The 18,192-nt window shown below is 35.9% G+C and overlaps 2 protein-coding genes and 1 long non-coding RNA gene across 7 annotated transcripts; 1 reads left to right on the top strand and 2 right to left on the bottom strand.

The window, feature by feature from the left end:
* Window positions 1–1,684: 1,684 nt before the first annotated feature.
* LOC139192051 (uncharacterized) lies at window positions 1,685–3,139 on the bottom strand. The gene is made up of 2 exons (XM_070813167.1): window positions 2,000–3,139; window positions 1,685–1,715 (listed from the first exon to the last, which is right to left on the bottom strand). Exons 1-2 carry the CDS (start codon window positions 3,021–3,023, stop codon window positions 1,702–1,704), a joined length of 1,038 nt encoding a protein of 345 aa, XP_070669268.1. The 5' UTR covers window positions 3,024–3,139; the 3' UTR covers window positions 1,685–1,701.
* A 227-nt stretch (window positions 3,140–3,366) lies between these two features.
* On the bottom strand, window positions 3,367–5,347 carry LOC139192052 (uncharacterized). The gene is made up of 3 exons (XR_011575831.1): window positions 5,209–5,347; window positions 4,642–4,691; window positions 3,367–3,643 (listed from the first exon to the last, which is right to left on the bottom strand). It is a non-coding gene; the product is annotated as an uncharacterized lncRNA (long non-coding RNA).
* Window positions 5,348–6,736: 1,389 nt separating this feature from the next.
* Window positions 6,737–12,235, top strand: LOC103401725 (cyclin-A1-4). 5 transcript variants are annotated; one of them, XR_011575829.1, is made up of 12 exons: window positions 6,771–7,108; window positions 7,798–8,254; window positions 8,475–8,611; window positions 9,874–9,966; window positions 10,107–10,240; window positions 10,355–10,430; window positions 10,529–10,605; window positions 10,705–10,738; window positions 11,035–11,184; window positions 11,284–11,418; window positions 11,804–11,956; window positions 12,174–12,235. XR_011575829.1 is itself a non-coding variant. In XM_029095002.2 (11 exons), exons 1-11 carry the CDS (start codon window positions 6,905–6,907, stop codon window positions 11,873–11,875), a joined length of 1,569 nt encoding a protein of 522 aa, XP_028950835.2. In that variant the 5' UTR covers window positions 6,737–6,904; the 3' UTR covers window positions 11,876–12,170. The 5 variants fall into 5 exon arrangements, 2 of the variants coding, with proteins under 2 accessions (XP_028950835.2, XP_028950836.2); XR_011575830.1 differs by lacking the exon at window positions 12,174–12,235 and adding an exon at window positions 12,093–12,170 and having other exon boundaries at window positions 11,035–11,153; XR_003769517.2 differs by lacking the exon at window positions 12,174–12,235 and adding an exon at window positions 12,093–12,170.
* The last annotated feature ends 5,957 nt before the right edge of the window (window positions 12,236–18,192 follow it).

Genomic DNA, 18,192 nt, shown 5'->3' with positions numbered 1-18,192 from the left:
GGGATCACTCCTACTTTCTTTTTTATTGTACTGGAACCAAGGAAGAAAATATCGGTGATATCGGAAATATCGGTAGTCCGAAAACACGGAAATATCGATGGAAATATCGGTAAAATATTGATATCGATAAAAATTACATGGAAACCACGGAAATTGTAAGAAAAACTTGGAAATTTTTATTGAAACTTTGTAGGATGTTTATTTAGTCAATTATCTATTAGTTTATCACAAAAAATTGGAAGGAAATGCATTGCATGATGGATTTAACATTATCAAGTTGATTATATAGCGATTTGACAAACATTATGAGTGTAGAAAATATGTAGTAATTAATGAAAGAAGTCTAAACACACCATAATCATTTATATATAATGAATTAGTACAATATTTTACACTTTAGAACCACATAGAGTTCCTATGAGGTTCAAATTTGTCACTATCTTCATCATCTCTATGTGTAGAATGAGTGTATTGTGAAGAGTAGTTATCAAATGATAAATCCCCAAAATAGTTTTGCATGTAATTGTTAATATGCCACCCATATGGATCCGAGATTGGTTGAGGTTGTCCATAAGAAAAATCATTTGAAGATTGAGGCTGGGATTGATTCCATGAGTCGCTCGATTCCATCCCAACAGGAATGGGATATGAAGGGTAGGGAAATGGTTGGTTATGAGTAAAACCATAGTTAGTACTTCCCAATCCAACATAGTCTGAAGTTCTAGATAACGAGTCATCTTCTTGACTTGACAAAATCCATTTGCCTCTTTCTCTGCGAGTATAGTCCTTCCCTATGGCACCAATTCCTGGTCCTGCCCGCCTACTGCCATGGTCATCATCCTGGGTTGCATGCGTGAAGTTTGCCTCACCAGTGAAGGGGCTCATATATCCGGGAGGTGGTGGTCCATAATAGTTTCCATATCCACCACCACTACCTCCAGCTCCACTACCTCCAGCTCCACTATGTCCTTCATCATTCCCACCTCCGGTGGTAGGTGAGTCTCCTGATCTTGTACTAGAGCTATCATTAGTATCAGCACGATGTTGTGGTTGTGTAGGATTGGAAAAAGGTGGAATTCCAGTGTTGCTTGGTCTTGGGTGCAAAAGTTCTTCGAAAGAGTCAGCGCTGCTAGATCCCACCTCCTCCTCTAATACTCTTTCTACATTTATCCCTTCATTACGTGCTTCTTCAGCAACTCTGGGAGCTGGGTTGCCTTCATCATCATCTAAATGAAGAGGTCTAATCCATTGAAAAAGTTGGTTACCCTCCGTATCATCATCTTCACCAATAATATCAAACACATCTAGTGGGTCACCACGGTCGACATGATCGATTTCTGCTTCCTTATCTCGAATTTAAAGCTTCATGTTGTAGTAGCAATAAACTAATTTTTCCAAGCTACTATGAGCCAACTTATTTCTTTGCTTTGTGTGGATGAGTGCAAATGTGCTCCAATTTCTTTCACAAGCAGATGAGGAAGCTGTTTGTGATAATACTTTTATTGCTAACTTTCTCACAGTTGGTGCATCGGTCCCATACATGATCCACCATTCAGCTACAATGAAAAATAATGTTGATAAGCCTAATAACTCCAACAAATTCTATTATAAACTTATAGTGAAATATGTTTATACTCACTAGGAGACATATTTGTTCGAGCAACAACTGATGTTGGTTCTCCAAATGTTCTTCTTGCATCTTTAAACCATGTTAGCTGAATACAATAAATTGTGTTAGTTTAATCCAACAAAGTAATTATTATAATTTAAGTAATTGTGTACCTCATTTCCAAATTGGCCAACTGCTGGTGATGCAGGGTCTAATTTAGAGTATACATTATGCACAACACGTATAAGGTTACCATCATCTCCAACACCGGGTCTGTATTGGTATCGGGGATTCAAATAATATGCTGTTCAAAGAAACACATACTCTAATAAGATAAATAATACTTATGCAACTAAAGAAATGAATTGCAAATTATGACATAATTTATACCTGCTGCATGCAAATCGTGGTATAATGTTTTATACCATCGGTCTTCAATTATTTTTACGACCCACCTTGCACCATGTTTTCTTTCCAATTCATCCTTCACTACACGCATCAACTCATATACAGCCCCCATAGTAGGATACACTTCTGTGTCAACGATCCGTAAAACTTTGTAAAGAGGTTCAAACACTTGACACACATGTTCTGTTTGACTCCAAAAAGCATGATCAAGCACTATACTTTCCACCATACGACCTGTATTTGAGCGGCTGAAATTGTGGTTGGCCCAATCGTCACTAGTGAATAGTTGCTTCAACCCTGCTTTCTTCTTGAGTAGGCTGTTTAATGCAATATAGTTGGTGGCGAATCGAGTGGTAACTGGACGAATAATTTCTCCTCTGCAAAATTCACGCATCTTTGCCAACAACCAACCGTGATTGTAAATATAATTAGTGATCGTTCTAGCTCTTTTGACCACAGTAGCAACATTCTCTCTCTTCCCCATTGCCTCAAACATAAGATCAATACAATGTGCTGCACATGATGTCCAAAACACATTATGATGCTTCATTAACTTTTTTCCAGCTTTGACAAATGCAGAACCGTTGTCGGTCACGACTTGGACAACATTATGCTCTCCCACCTCCATGATTACATCCCTCAATAATTTGTAAATATACTTGTAATTCTTTATATGGTCTGAAGCATCAACAGACTTCAAAAAAATTGTCTTGCCCTTGGAGTATACCATGAAGTTGATGATAGATAATCTGGTCGGGCCGGTCCATCCGTTACACATGATTGTGCAACCATTAGTTTCCCACTTTGACCTCAACTTGTTAACATACTCGCCAATGTCTTTATACTCCATATCCAAATATTTGTTTCTTATCTCATAGGGAGTGGGAGGTTGTACTCCAACACCGGCCTGTTGACATCCCACTACCATATTTTTGAAATGATGTGATGAAGCCTTCGCAGCAGGGACATTTTCATAGATAAAGAACTTGCTAATTAGACGCCCCATTCCCTCCTTCACATTACCTCCCTTGAAATAACTCCAAACACTCTTTTGACGTGCGTTGGATGACTTATATAAACTTGGGGCTATTGGTGGTGTTGGTTGTGATTCTCTAAGACTGCCTCCCCGTTTCATTTGTGCACCACCACTTGTCCCGGAACCTTGTCCCCTATTAGGAATTTTATGAAGGTGTTCTCTTTCCCATGCTGACTGTTTGGAGGCACGTAATGCTTGTTTCAAACTGCGTCGTTCTTCAGGTCCCATGTCATCATCACATTCGTCCTCATCGTCATCATCATCACTGTCAACCGCTTGGCCATAGACTTCTCCCCGTAGCCCAGCTCGAATATTTTCCATTCCTTGTGTCATCTTTTCCTTCTGCTGTTTTTTATTTTTTAATAATGTGCTGATGAATGCCTTCACTTCTGGGGGGACATTATCGCATCGTTGGACATTTTTTGCTGGATCTAATCCACTAAGATGGTACTTAAGTCGTGTCACTCCACCACTCTTCATTACCCGACCACAATATTTGCAAATTGTGCCATGTTTGTTTCCGTCTATTGGGTCGCCATGTTCCCAAGCTGGATCACGTTTACTAGCTCCACTAGACATCTTAAACGTACCTACATTTATTTTTCATGAAAATTAGACAAAAGAATTAAATAATAAAGTTATTCTACAGAACCTAAATAATAAAGTTATTCTACAGAAGAATACAATATGAAGTAAAGAAAATGATTGTAAAAATTTAAGTAATTAAAAAATTAATATGGAATAATAAAACCTAATATTAATGAATAATAATCCAATTTGATAAAAAAATAATCCTAATATAAATGATGAATAATATTCCTTTTTGATAATAATCCTAATATAAATAATCCTACTATAAATGATGATAATTATGTTTCATGAAAATAATCCTAATATAAAACATAGTGAAGAATAATATTCCTTTTTGATAATAATCCAATTTAATAATAATCCACTTTAATAATAATTCAATTTAATGAATAATCCAATTTGATAATTAAAAAAACCTAATATTAATGAATAATCCAATTTGATAATAAAAAAAACCTAATATTAATGAATAAAAATGAATAATTCGTTTTTTTTTTCCTAAGTTTTGGACCTTTTGGTTCAACCCAACCCAACCCAAGTGTGGTTATGTTTGAGATTTGGGCCTAAGGTCAAGTTTGGAGACTACATTGAGTGGGCTTTAATGAATAGTCCAATTTGATAATAAGCCAATTTAATGAATAATCCAATTTAATGAATAATAATCTAATTTTATAATAATCTAATTTAATGAATAATAATCCAATTTGATAATAAAAAAACCTAATATTAATGAAGAATAATCCTATTTGATAATAAAACCTAATATTAATAAAATAATAAATAACATTAAACATATTAAAATTATCGTAGGGAATAATTATACAACATTACTTAATTACTTACAAAAAATTAACAAGTAATTGTTAACATTACTTAACTACTTACAAAAATTAACATGCAAGTATTAATTACTTAAAAAAATTAACATACGAGTCCACACAAATTTATTTGTTGTTGTATAAATTACAATAATATAAATATAAGTTTGTAAACTTACCTTAAATATGGAACCCTTTGTGTTCAAGCTTTGGAATGGATCTGGAATGGCTTTGAAAATGGTAAGGGAAATAAAATAATAAATAACATTAAACATATTAAAATTATCCTAGGGAATAATTATACAACATTACTTAATTACTTAAAAAAAATTAACATGTAATTGTTAACAATACTTAATTACTTACAAAAACTAACATGCAAGTATTAATTACTTAAAAAAAATTAACATGCAATTGTTAACATTACTTAATTACTTACAAAAACTAACATGCAAGTATTAACATTACTTAATTACTTACAAAAACTAACATGCAAGTATTAATTACTTAAAAAAAATTAACATGTAATTGTTAACATTACTTAATTACTTACAAAAACTAACATGCAAGTATTAACATTACTTAATTACTTAAAAAAATTAACATGCAATTGTTAACATTACTTAATTACTTACAAAAACTAACATGCAAGTATTAATTACTTAAAAAATTTACATACGAGTTCACACAAATTTTTTTGTTGTTGTATAAATTATAAGAATATAAATATAAGTTTGTAAACTTACTTTAAATATGGAACCCTTTGTGTTTAAGCTCTGGATCTGGAATGACTTTGAAAGGGGTAAGGAAAATAAAATAATCGAAAAGGCTCCTCTGATACTGATACTCCACCTCTTGAAATTTTTTCACAATGACAACTTTGAACGAGTTCACACAATAACTCTGAAACTCCACCTTTTAAAACAATATTGGCACACGGTTTTGAATGAAACCACCGTCCATGGTTTGAAAAGACTACTGATGATAATGGTAAAAGCTGCATAAAATTGTCCAAATAATTGTTCGTGTTGTCGAGAATATGGAGTGAGTCATGTGTCCTCCTGACAGGAGGAACCCACACACACACACACAAATGACCACCATTCATGGTCTGAAAAGAATACAATTGATAATTGTAAAAGCTGCATGAAATTGTCCAAATAATTGTAAAAATATTGAGTGAGTTGTATCCTCCTGACAGGAGGAACCCACACACATCATCACTGTCAAAAGACACATCGCACGCACACACAACGCACGCACGCAGACCACCTCAGTCTCTCTCTCTCTCGATCCTTCTCGTTCTCTCTTCTCCCTTCTCTTCTTCCAAACACACACACACACAGAGAGCTCCTCAGTCTCTCTCTCTCTCGATCATCCTTCTCGATCTCTCTTCTCCCTTCTCTTCTCCCACACACACACTCACACAGAGAGCTCCACAGGTTGACATTGGATCCAAGTCCAACACACGCACACACAGAGATCGGACTCACAGAGATCTCCGATCTCTCTTCTGCCAAACACACACACGCACACAGAGATCTCTTGATCTCTCATCTCCATTCTCCGATCTCTCTTCTCCCTTCTCCGATCTCTCTTCTCCCAAACACCCACATACAAAGAGAGATCTCTGATCTCTCTTCTCCCAAACACACACACACACACACAGATCGCCGTTGATCGTGGCTCAGGCGAAGTCAGAGGTGCGCCGCTGAGCAAGGATCGTTCGTATTCCGCTTCGTCAGGTGAGATTCCATGAAACCCTAAACCCTAATCTCTCCGACTTCACCCTGCCTTGAATCGTTTATGCATGCGTGAAATCTGATGTATATTTGTGAAATTGATGTTAAGATTCGTGTTTTTGCAAGGTTTTTGGGACGAAACCGGCCCGGGAATCGCCCCACCGTCTCCGGCGTTCTTCTCCGACGTCGCCTCGGATTCCGATTCCACCGTCCATGGATATTTCGCCGATAATTTCCAAATATCGCGATATTATCGATAATATCGATAATATCGCGATATTTGGCCGAAAAGCTTGCGGATACCACTTTTAATATCGCCGTCCCGAAAAACCGATAATATCGGCGATATTTCGCCGATATTATCGGCATTTTCTTCCCTGACTGGAACTAGCTGTACTCGAGGTTTCTCGTTTTCAGGCTTTTCTTTTCTTTTTTTTTCTTTTTAACAAAAAAAAAAAGAAAAAAAGAAAAAGAAAAAAGAAAGAGTTGAAAAAAAGATTTGATAAAGACGTTGACTTTCAAAGCATTTTTCGCCAACAATCATCAGGCGGTCACGATCACTCCGCCTTTGAAATCCCTACGACTTCGCGCTTCAATTAAATCTCTCTCTCTCTCTCTCTCTCTCTCTCTGTGACTTCTTTGAGAAGTTAAACCACATTGGCTTTCTTGCAACGCAATTCGATTAGGGTTTGGCCTGAAAATGTCGACCCGGAATCGCCGTCAACCGCCATTGTCATCCTCGTTGTCGGAGGCAAAGAAGTCCTCGATTTCGCATCATCCGAACAAGAAGCCCATGGCGGCCAAGACCCAAGTGCTGAAGAAGCGAACTGCTCTCGCTGACGTCACGAACCAGAGGAATAGGTGTCAAAGCGTTCCACCGACTTTAGCTTCGTCGAAGCCCATGGTTCGTCTACTCTTCGTCCTCGTTACGTGATTAATTAATATATTAATTATTATTTGATTCTGTTTCTTGAAATGTTGAATTTCTTGTTTCCTCAGAATTAGAAATAAAGTCTTCGACAAAAAAAAAAAAGAAAAGAAAAGAAAACGTTGAAATTACCTGAACCTTGAATATTGCTTTGTACGTAACCCAAATGTTGAATTATTTTTTGTTCTTTGATAAATTATTTGAAGTGGTTTTGAGTTTCTACAGGAAATTGGGGCGATTTGATTGGTTTAGTAAAATGGGTTCGTTGATTTCTTAAAAAAAAACAATATCTAGTTCAAGATGCTTAATCTTCATTTTAATGTATATTTAATCAATTTTGACAGCATAAATCACATAAATTAGGTCAAGGTAATTCTTGTAGGAATATTAACTATTGTATGTTCGAAATGCAGATGAGAGATTAATGTATATATTTAATTCTTTCATATATGCATAAATTTGGTATGTCATTTACCAGCTGGTTAAATAATTAAATACCTATCTTTGTCTACACAAAATGTTTGTAGAGTGATTACATCAAATTGCCTTTCAGTTTATGGATATAGTAAAGTTTTGTGATATTTCAATTTGTGTTAACATGGAGAAGTCAATGCTTTTTGACCTAATTTTTTGATAAAGAGATTGACTGTGTTGTATACTTGAAGGTGCCATGTACAAATAAAATTGCTAAGACGATTGCCAATAAGACGACTGCTAAGACGACAAAGGAAGTGTCATCTTGCACGAGTAATACTGGCTTGTCAGGGAATGTCTTTCAAGCATCGTTGAGTGCAAAATCAAACATCCTGGTTCCTTTCAGTGATACATCATTCTCAGGAACTGATCCGGCTATCAAAGTATTTTGCACTGATCCTTCTCCAAGCAGCAGTGGTACTGTCCTTCCTGCTCTCAGTTGCATAAATCATGCATTCAGAAGCTGGGATGCATCTCCAAGCAGATCAGTTAGTGCTTCAGTTTCTTTGGATGAGAGCATGTCTACATGTGATTCGTTAAATTCTCCAGAATTTGAATATATTGACAATGAGGATGTTTCAGATGTTAAATGGATTGAGAAGAAAACAACTAAGAGCCTATTCATTTCGAACCATCCAGGAAAAGAAGGTTTCTTCTTTTAAAGATTGTTTTCTTCTTCTTCTCTCTCTCTCTCTTTCTCTGCTGTTTGTTTTAGTTGAGGATCCTCCCTCATTTAATTTGTTAAAAGAGACATGGTATACATCATGATCAGTGTGGTTGTTAGCCATGATACATTACTTAACCTTTTTTATCAAGAAATATTATATTCTGCCCTCTAAAATATATCATTTTTGAATCTTGATTTCAGCCAATATCTGGAAGAAAGATATATTTTTCGATATGGAGGCAACAGATAAAGTCGTTGCTGTGGATGACAATTTTATGGATCCACAGTTTTGTGCAGCCATTGCTCCTGACATATACAAGCACTTGCGTGAATCTGAGGTTTGACACTGCTTTCCGAACTAGTATGAATGATCCTGTATATAAAAATTGCTTATAATTTTGTAAGCTTCCTGTATATTACTGTAACCACTTTTTACACATTTACTTACCTTCTTATGAAGTTTTCTTCGAATCTACTAATATTTGTTGGGTCATTTAGAAATGACATGCTTACTGCATGCTATTCTTAGTGGGTTGCAGTTGGACAAGAGTCTCATAAACATGTTACACAATTTGATTTCTGTAGTTGCAGCAGCATAATTTTCATTCTGTCAGTTTTACTTCTTCTGGATTGTAAGCACAACCAGTTTAAACAGGCATGATGTTGTAAATTACTTTAACGAAGCTAACATCTTAAGGGGTAAATTGGTTTTTGGTTGTAAAAATTAGAGCATGTCCTTAGTAACAGCTATTTGGAAGCCAACGTGATTAACTGACTGTTAAAGTGGGATATGAAATGCTTGTATGCAATAGGTTACTTTTATGGAATTGCATTAAATTGTACATGCATGACTTTTTTTTTTTCTTTTTAGGTAAAGTATATAAAATGGTAGTTGGCTTACATCCTAACAAATCATTTAACATGCTACTGGAATAGTTGATCTTGAGTTCCAGTTAGTGCAGTTGCAACCTCTCTATAAAATGTTGAATTTCCACCTTTGGTCTCTGTACTGGTGGAAAGAGGCTCATATGGGAGATCAGAACCCCACTCTTGAGATCTTTCAGAATATAAACATTATATTGTTTGCGTCCTAACAAATTAAGATTCTAGTTATTATTGTAAACCGACAAACTTTATCAATATCTTATAAACTAGTTGTCAATTATTCTGACACATGGTCATTTTTGTTTGTCATTTTTTTTGGTGGATACTAACTGTAAATTAATGTTATATCTCACTATAAGATTTGTCTATGCTAGTTTAAGAATACAGAATGTCAAAAGGAAAAAAATTGACATAATGGGAAAATTGTATGGATGGATGAAATTCACTTGGACAAGAATTTCATAAGATGTAGGACATAGTCCTGTATTTTGGTAAACCTATTTTCTTGTAGTATTATTGCATTAAAATCCAATTAGTGAATTAGCTAACTTGTTTAATTTGAACCCCATCTCCAAATTGGATATTAGTCTGCACATTTCATGTACAAGTTTGTCTGTAGAATAAGTTCTTGCAACAATCTTATCAAGTTATTTATAACTTCCCCTTTCTTGCATCCACTTGTGTAATGCGATTGATTCGATTTCTTGGGTCTCAGGAAAATAGAAGGCCCTCCATGGACTTTATGGAAACAATCCAGAAAGACATTAATGCCGGCATGCGTGCTATTCTGATTGATTGGCTAGTAGAGGTAAACCCACTGTCTGGATTTGTTTAATGTTTAACAACCATTACATATCTTGAACAGTGGGTTTTCCTTGCATTATAAAAAAAAGCTCATCTGTCAATATCCTCAATTTCTGTTTGATTGATGGTGATCATGACTTACAGGTTGCTGAAGAGTTCAGGCTTGTACCAGAAACTCTATTTCTGACTATCAACTATGTAGACCGTTATCTTTCTGGCAATGTGATGAATAGAAAACAATTGCAGTTGCTGGGGGTTGCCTGCATGATGATTGCAGCGTAAGATTTTCATTTACTTCATTTTGTCTTTAGGCATGCGGATGTGTTTGACTCTATAAATATATAAAAGTATATGAATGATGCATTATAACTTAATGATGACAATCTGTCCAGTAAATACGAGGAGATTGTTGCTCCCGAGGTGGAACAGTTCTGTTACATTACGGACAACACATACACCAAAAAGGAGGTTGGGATTTTATTTTTGCTAATCTTAGATGGAGTGATAGGTGCTTGTTTGAGTTGGCTTTTTACTCTAAATAATACTGATCAATTACCGGGATGCAGGTTTTGCAAATGGAATCCTCTGTCCTGAATCACTTGAAGTTTGAAATGACAGCTCCAACGGCCTTGTGCTTTTTGAGGTGATGTGTAGCTTTGTTATTTTACTCAAACAAGAGAGTTTGCTACTTTTTTTTTTTTTTTCCCAATGGACATTGATTTCTGGATCATAAATTTTCCAGGCGATTTTGTTTTGCTGCTCAAAAGACCAGTAAGGTATTTGTCTTCGACTAGCGTTTTTTTGTTTAATTTCCTCCAATCATAAGATGTCCGAACATGCTTTAGGTTATGAAGTTTGTTACAAGTTGTTATTCATTGACCATTGAAGTTGTTTTCTCATCTGAATTTGACTTGAATGCAGGATAATTGAATGTTTTGTCTGCTGACGTCTTTTGATGTCATTGTGTTGTATATACTAGTTTTACTAAATTTTAGTACTACTGAGACTTTTTGTCTTATGGTGCTGATAAAATCCTGATAATGTGTATTGTTGAACGTGCAACTTTTCCTAGGTTCCATCAGAGCATTTCCGGTGCTTGGCCTCCTACATCACAGAGTTGTCTCTTCTAGAATATAGCATGCTTTGTTATGCCCCATCTCTAATAGCTGCTTCTGCTGCCTTCTTGGCAAAGTATATTCTTTCCCCTTTGAAAAAACCTTGGGTATGCTGTTACGTATGAGAGTATTTGAAAAACAGTATTTTATATTCTTGCTGTGACATTTTTAACTGTCGTGTCTTATACACTTATTTTATGTTCCAGAATTCTACGTTGAGACACTACACACTTTACCAAGCCTCTGATTTGTTTGATTGTGTAAAAGCGCTGCATCAACTGTGTTGTAATGGCTGTGGTTCAAACTTACCTGCAGTTAGGGAGAAGTACTGTCAACATAAGGTATGACGAGAACCTCTCTCTCCTTTTTCAACTCTCCTAGTGAAGTGGCAATAAGAAGTTTAGAACATGTTGCACTGCCCCTTGTGATTGCTTCTCTGTCTTCTTTCAAATTAGATTTCCTTTGATGATCACATTTCTACAAACATGCAATGACGAGATAAGCGAGAAATAAAAAACCGAAGTGTATTATTTAAACTGAATATCTATATATTTAGTAGAAAACGATTTTAAGTAGGGATACCTTATAATTGACAACCACTTTACTTTCATGAAGTTATATTATCTTCGAATTTGAGAATCAATTATGGCATTTTAGTGAATTTGAGAATCAATTTGTCATGTTCAAATATTTTGATCCAATCTAAGACATTTCTATCTGTTTCAGTACAAGTTCGTGGCGAAGAAGTACTGTCCCCCATCAATACCTCCAGAGTTCTTCCAGGATTTAAGCAACTAGAAGCTCGCATGAGTGCTCCAATGCTCTTGCACAAATGCAGTTCTTGTTAGATACTTTGTTCTACTTCAAAGATCAAATTAGGTAGGAAATCCATTCATTTTTGTGTATTTGTGTGTATTATGTTTTGCTTAGGAGTTAGAACGAAAAGATTGTTGGTTTGGACAGGATAAAGCATTACTCCACCGATTGATTTTATCGTTGGGTTTCTTCGTCTCAGGTCGAGACATGGATGTGATGAATTTGTATGCCAAATTTGTGTGATGAATTTGTATGCCATGCTGATGTGCTTGCCTTACAGGCTGATGCCAATGGGGGCTTTATCCTCTATGAAGCTATTACATATGAAGCTCAAGTAAGACATTTCATCTCCATTAAGCTGGAAAATAGGGTTAGACTTACCACTTGGGCTAGCAACTTCCTTTCTTTGGTAGCAAAAAATTAGGCAACATTTAGCCCCAATAAGTAGTGGGTCCCACGAGAAAAATAGCTACTCGTGAGCCAAATTTTGCCACTCTTCTCACTTGTGAATACACTTGTACTTTTTTTTTTTATTCTTTTTTCAATTCTTTTTCTTTACATAATTTTGTTCAAAGGTCCTCCATTTTAATTGTATGTTTAATTCTTAAGACATAAAATGATATAAGATGTTCTACTAAAAGGGCTTACTTTGATTAATTACCAAATATAAACGCACTACATATTAAAATGATAGGAAATTTTTTGAAATGTCATATGAACTTGTTCATACTTTTCAATTTGTCATATAAACTAAAATTTTAAGCAATTTGTCATACGAGCTTTACAAAATTATTAATTTGTCATCTCAACCCAACTTTGTTAAGCTTTCCATCCAATATAAGTCATATGTGTCTCGCACATGACTTGTGTGTAGGGTTATTTAGGTCATTTTAACATCTTTTCACAAGTTTTTTACTTTTACGTAGTTCAACCCTTAATTTTTTTTTACTTTTATTTAGCGCATATGCATCTACAACTCCATTTATGTCACAAAACGTTAACCTGCTTCTCATTTAGAGTCCGTATGAAATTATGTCTTAATGACATGCTAAAATCCAAACTCCCATTTGTGTATCATTACATATTTGGAATAACCAGAAGAGAGTGCATTGCATGACCATTTCATTGCTATCATATAGAAAATATTGTTCCATTGCCTGAGAAACCCTACAGTTTTTTGTCGACTACAATTAATAAAAGGGAAGTAAGGTATTAGAATGACCGAAATAACCCTAAACACAAGTTATGTGCGAGGCACATGACTTATATTGGATGGAAAACTTAACAGAGTTAGGGAGAGATGACAAATTTGACACACCTCGAATTGGAATGTCCATCTGGACTCCAAATCGAGCTGTGCATGTTGACACCAGGAAGGTGACAAAGCCATAAAGTGTAGTGTTGTGGAAATGTGAGTAAATGTAAAACTAAAAGTGCCTAAATGTAAAAGTGCGCTTGTGGGCGGGAATGAACCAATTTCACACGTGACGCCAAAGTATAAGTAAAGTACAGTAAAGTAGAATGAGAATTATATCGTCGAAGGTAATCTCCTAAACCAAGATTTGTCAAGAATTCTTGTCGACACGAAAACTCTGCCACTAAAACCTGGAGGGGCCAAAGAATTGGTGAGTGGGCTTGAAAATAAAGCTTTATAAAACCTTTTCGAAAATGTAATAACCCATCGCCATAAAACAAATATAGTTTCCAAATATATATATATTACATATAGTATGAAAACACTTATCTTAAACCATAATATCACTAGAATGCAACAATTCACAATATTCAACATATAATATGCATGACAACCGATAATCACAATAACTTGAATGAACAAAGATATAATATCGGATGCTCATCGACATATGCTGACACACGAGTTCATGCAGAGGTATTCTGACATGAATAAGACTGGGTGAAATAGTGACTTACGCTCTAGTACTACAATCACGTGAAGATTGGTGCTATGCGCATCACATACGAGTCCTAATTGCTTATAGCAATCTAGGACATGACTAGCACCTACAATGAATCCAAAGTGAGCGTACGGTAGGATGTGAACATACACGTGAAGCCTGGTCCTAACCCGGACGAGTACTAACACTAGTTCAACACACGATGAGTAGATAGCGTAAATACTATCATGCAGCGGTAAATCAATAATTCATGTAGACATAATACTAATCAATAAAATATTAATCATGATCGTAAATAAAATCCCATAATAGTTCGCCTACCTGTGCATCCCGTAGGATTTAGCAAAATTTCGTAAATTCCGTCAATGCGCTAATTCTTATAAACGTTAATATAATTTAGGTGTGCGTAGAAAATTTGTTATTAAATATATAAATGAAAAATAAATAAATATGTAATATTTAAAAGTAAAGACCTACTCACAAATCATGTAGTCGGTTCGAACCCGCCTCGCGGGCATCGAAGATCCTTGCAATGCGTTTCACCTATAAACAAAACCATTCACATAAATATATAACGTATTAACGTAAATACGCATTTTCGTACAAAGTACAGCTAATAAAACAACTATTTTAGAACGATCGAAATTCTAAAAAACGAATGGCAGATTCGAGTTCGGCACGTCGAGAAACCTAAGGAGAGACCTCGGGATTCGCTACATGTGCCACTTGCGGTGGCCCCTCGCATGTGCCCACGTGCATGCGAGTACCGTCGTACTAGTCTTCTTCGCGAAGCTTGCAGATTTGCAGGTTGCAGCCCCAACTTTCTTCAGAGCTTATTTTGAGCTCGATACCCAACCATTTTCAATTTTCTACCTATGAAATTGAAGCCTGCTGACACACCCCGACCCTGATATTCCTCGAATACCAGGATAGACACGTGCTGGCCGACACCCGAGGGTGACAAAAGCCATTAATTGATACAAAAGCTAAGAATAAGAAATAAATAAGGGTTATGAATTTAAAATACATGAATTAATAATTTAGGAACGTGTTCAGAGCATACAACTAACTAGATTTCTAAAAGAATTAATGTAAAATTTAATAAATAAAAGGATGTGGGTCCTAGACTTAAATATGCCAATGCAAAAACGTTGATGTCGGGATCGTATGCCTCGATTCTAAATCCTGAAGGGGGGCGCAAAACAAGGGTGAGTGGACCAAGTTCATATATATATATGCATAATACGAAAACAGTTATGAACATACTAACCCCCAGGTTTATATATAATGAAAACTACTACCATAATAAGTGATAGGTTTTCTGAAACTCTAGCATGCCATAAAACATCTCAATAGGTATAACGCGGAAAAACATCATAGATCGTCTCGTAAGTGCGGTGTGCTGCTAGTAGGATCACTGAATAATAATACTCTCGGCCCAATGCCTGCACCTAAGTCTCTGTGCCCGTAGCCAGAGATAACTTCCTCCCAGCCCAATGCCTGTCACTGTGTCGCTCAGCCTTTCGCTAGAGATTATTTCTCCCGGCCTAAATGTCAACACCAGATCATTACCCCAGGCGGCATAGTGTCCACTAGGTACGCACAAATAGTTACGTCTCTCAGAAATTCACTTCATAGTATAAAAGCATCAATCATCTATACTATGAAGAGGGGTTTTTCGAAAACATGTTCTAGCATCCTATCGTTATCGATCAGATAGTCTACCAGATCATGATTTTTATAAAAATACGATATATCAAAATATACATCAATATAGGCTAACAATTATTTCCTCACAAAAAAATGATGAGACGATAATCAACATTTCAATAAACATGCTTAACATAAAATCAGTTCATAAACTCGTAAGGCATGCAATTCATTTATACAATTAAACCATAAAATCATATAATTTTAGAAGGGGTCCACTCACAGTACTTCGCCATTGAAAAGTCGCGCAGCTAGCAAATATGCAAAAGCCACAATAATTGCCCTTAAGCACAAAATGGTATATTTAGTCAAACTCTACTCAATCAATTTAATTTGAGAAAACGGATATCGAAAACGGGTCCAGGACGATGAAATTAGCCGAGGAGGGGTCTCGGACGAAAACTGAAAGTCAACTCGAAAGTCAAAGTCAACGGTTAACTGTCAACGTTGACCAGGTCAAAGGTCAACCGGGTCAACGGGTCAAACGGGTCAATGGGTTGAAGTCAAACCCGGTCATGGGTCCTAGGGTTTTTGGGTTTAGGTTAGATGGGTTATAAGGAAAAGGGCTTTGGGTTGGATGGGTTTAGGGTTGTTTGGGCTTGGGCCCAGATGATGTGAAAATTAACTTGACATACAAATTAAACATGTAATTGTAGTATTAAGCAAGTATGGATCGTTCTAGACCGGTGATTAACTAGCGATGCTAATCAACACAAATAAGACTCAAAAACACTAAATTAGACTCTATAGACTCAAAACACTCAAAACAGCAACAAACAATAAAAAAGACTCAAAACAGACTCTAAGGAGTTATTTGGACGAATTTAAGACTAGTAGGACTCAAAACACTAATTTGGATAGATTTAAACACGTTTCTAACTAATCTAAGACACTTAATTAAAAGGGGGATTGATTTGGACGAAATTTAACTAAACTAAACAGATTGCAAAACAAAGTAAATTAGATGATTTGAATGGTGAAAACTTAGCCAGATGATCCTTTTCCACACATGACATATGCATATAAACCAGTTTCCAATATTGTTCCCTTAGACCATGAATGACAACACCCCAAGTTAACCGTGACAACACGAATTAACCATCATATTTTCCTTAACTCATTGAATTGGACTGGATACGCATCACAACCAAATTATCCTTATCAAGTTCCCTAACTATGAAAAGCATGATAGAGAGACATATCAAAGGTCATTAAGTTCCTTGAAAACCATAAGTATTGACGAGGTAATCATAACTATGAAAAGCATAATACTCATGCCTAGGATTCACGTAACACAATCATGACTAGTGACTTTTACTACTTTTGAATATAAGTTCATAACGATTAAGTGGAACTCCCTTATACTCTAGCATCAAGTTTATGTAAGAAAATTACGTATGCATCCTCAATCAACATACATAAACAAGTTTTGATAACTCAGATAAGCAAATCACATTCAAGACTCAAGAAACAATAATTGGATGTAATCAATTCATATAAAACATATAATCATGGCTTCGAATTTACCTCTAACTAAAAAGAAATTAGTTCCACATGTTCATGATAATTGAAAACAATATTAAAACCAACATTGAAACAAATTTAAAGATAGAAAGAACCAGGAACATCCCAGCAACTCCAATGGCAGATTCGAACCCTCCTTGGATTGCAAGCCATGACACAAAGCTCATTCTTCCTTCCTTGCTGCGTTACTTGATGAATCTCTAAGAAATTGGCATGAATTGTGGTGTAGAATGAATATGGGGGTGGTGGTTTGATTTGTGGCAGAAAATATGTATTTATAGGATAGGGTTTTGCGCAAAGTAGTGGAGGAAAATGATTACACAATCCTAGGGAAAAAGGACTAGGAAATTCGGCCAAAGCTTCTAGAATGGAATATCTTGCAGATTTCTAGAAGAAAAGCAATAAAAGGTGCGGCACCAATCTAGGGCAGGTGATAAGGCTTCTAGAAATGGGTATTTAGGTGATTTAATGTGTAACTGATCCCCCCCTTGCAGTTGGAATTAAGATATGATAAGATTAGGATATGATAAGATAAGATAAGGTTAGTTTGGATAAGATAGGGTTGGATAAGATTTTGGATAACGTTTCCTTCTTTTGAGCTGATTCCTTATCTTCAATGTCTTGAATTAATTTCTTCAACTCTTTAGCACATTCCTAGCCTCTCTTGAACTTCAAATTTGTCCATTCCTTGTGCTCCATATGTAAGCTATCATTCCAGCCAAAAACTGCTCTAAAATGCTCAAAAATGCACTTTCTTGCCAACTTTGTCATTTGGACCTACAAACACACGAAAATAGCTTAAAACACTATAATAAGTAGAAGCTAGCTATGAAAATGCAAGAAAACAAGCTAACTAAGTCACATAAATATGCTCATATCACTAGACCCACACATACAGACACACGGCCCGAAGGACTTATTGCAAAGAGGGCTGGGCTTTAAGCCTTTTAACTGAAACCGGCCTTAAAGGCCTTTTGGGACTTAAGAACAAATAAAAAAAATAAAAAAAATGGAACGGGTTGGGTTTTTAGGCTAACTCACCACGGGCCTAAGGCCCGAGACCTTTAGGGATTGCCTGAAAGGCATGGTGTTGATAGGACCAAACGAAGAAGAAAGCCAAAGCTTCTACAGCTCCGGTCAACTGCAAAC

The sequence above is a fragment of the Malus domestica genome, chromosome 15, assembly GCF_042453785.1.
Source record: "Malus domestica chromosome 15, GDT2T_hap1".
NCBI classification, from domain to species: domain Eukaryota; kingdom Viridiplantae; phylum Streptophyta; class Magnoliopsida; order Rosales; family Rosaceae; genus Malus; species Malus domestica.
The sequence above is the reverse complement of the archived record's forward strand: the minus strand, read 5'-3'. Positions and strand labels throughout refer to the sequence as shown.

Bases quoted from the DNA above. Each gene is read 5' to 3' on its own strand.
- LOC139192051 (XM_070813167.1), bottom strand. From the start codon at position 3,023: ATGGGGCGTCTAATTAGCAAGTTCTTTATCTATGAAAATGTCCCTGCT.
- LOC103401725 (XM_029095002.2), top strand. From the start codon at position 6,905: ATGTCGACCCGGAATCGCCGTCAACCGCCATTGTCATCCTCGTTGTCG. The intron at 9,967-10,106 runs GTAAACCCACTG...CATGACTTACAG, and splicing joins TGATTGATTGGCTAGTAGAG to GTTGCTGAAGAGTTCAGGCT. The intron at 10,739-11,034 runs GTATTTGTCTTC...AACTTTTCCTAG, and splicing joins CTGCTCAAAAGACCAGTAAG to GTTCCATCAGAGCATTTCCG.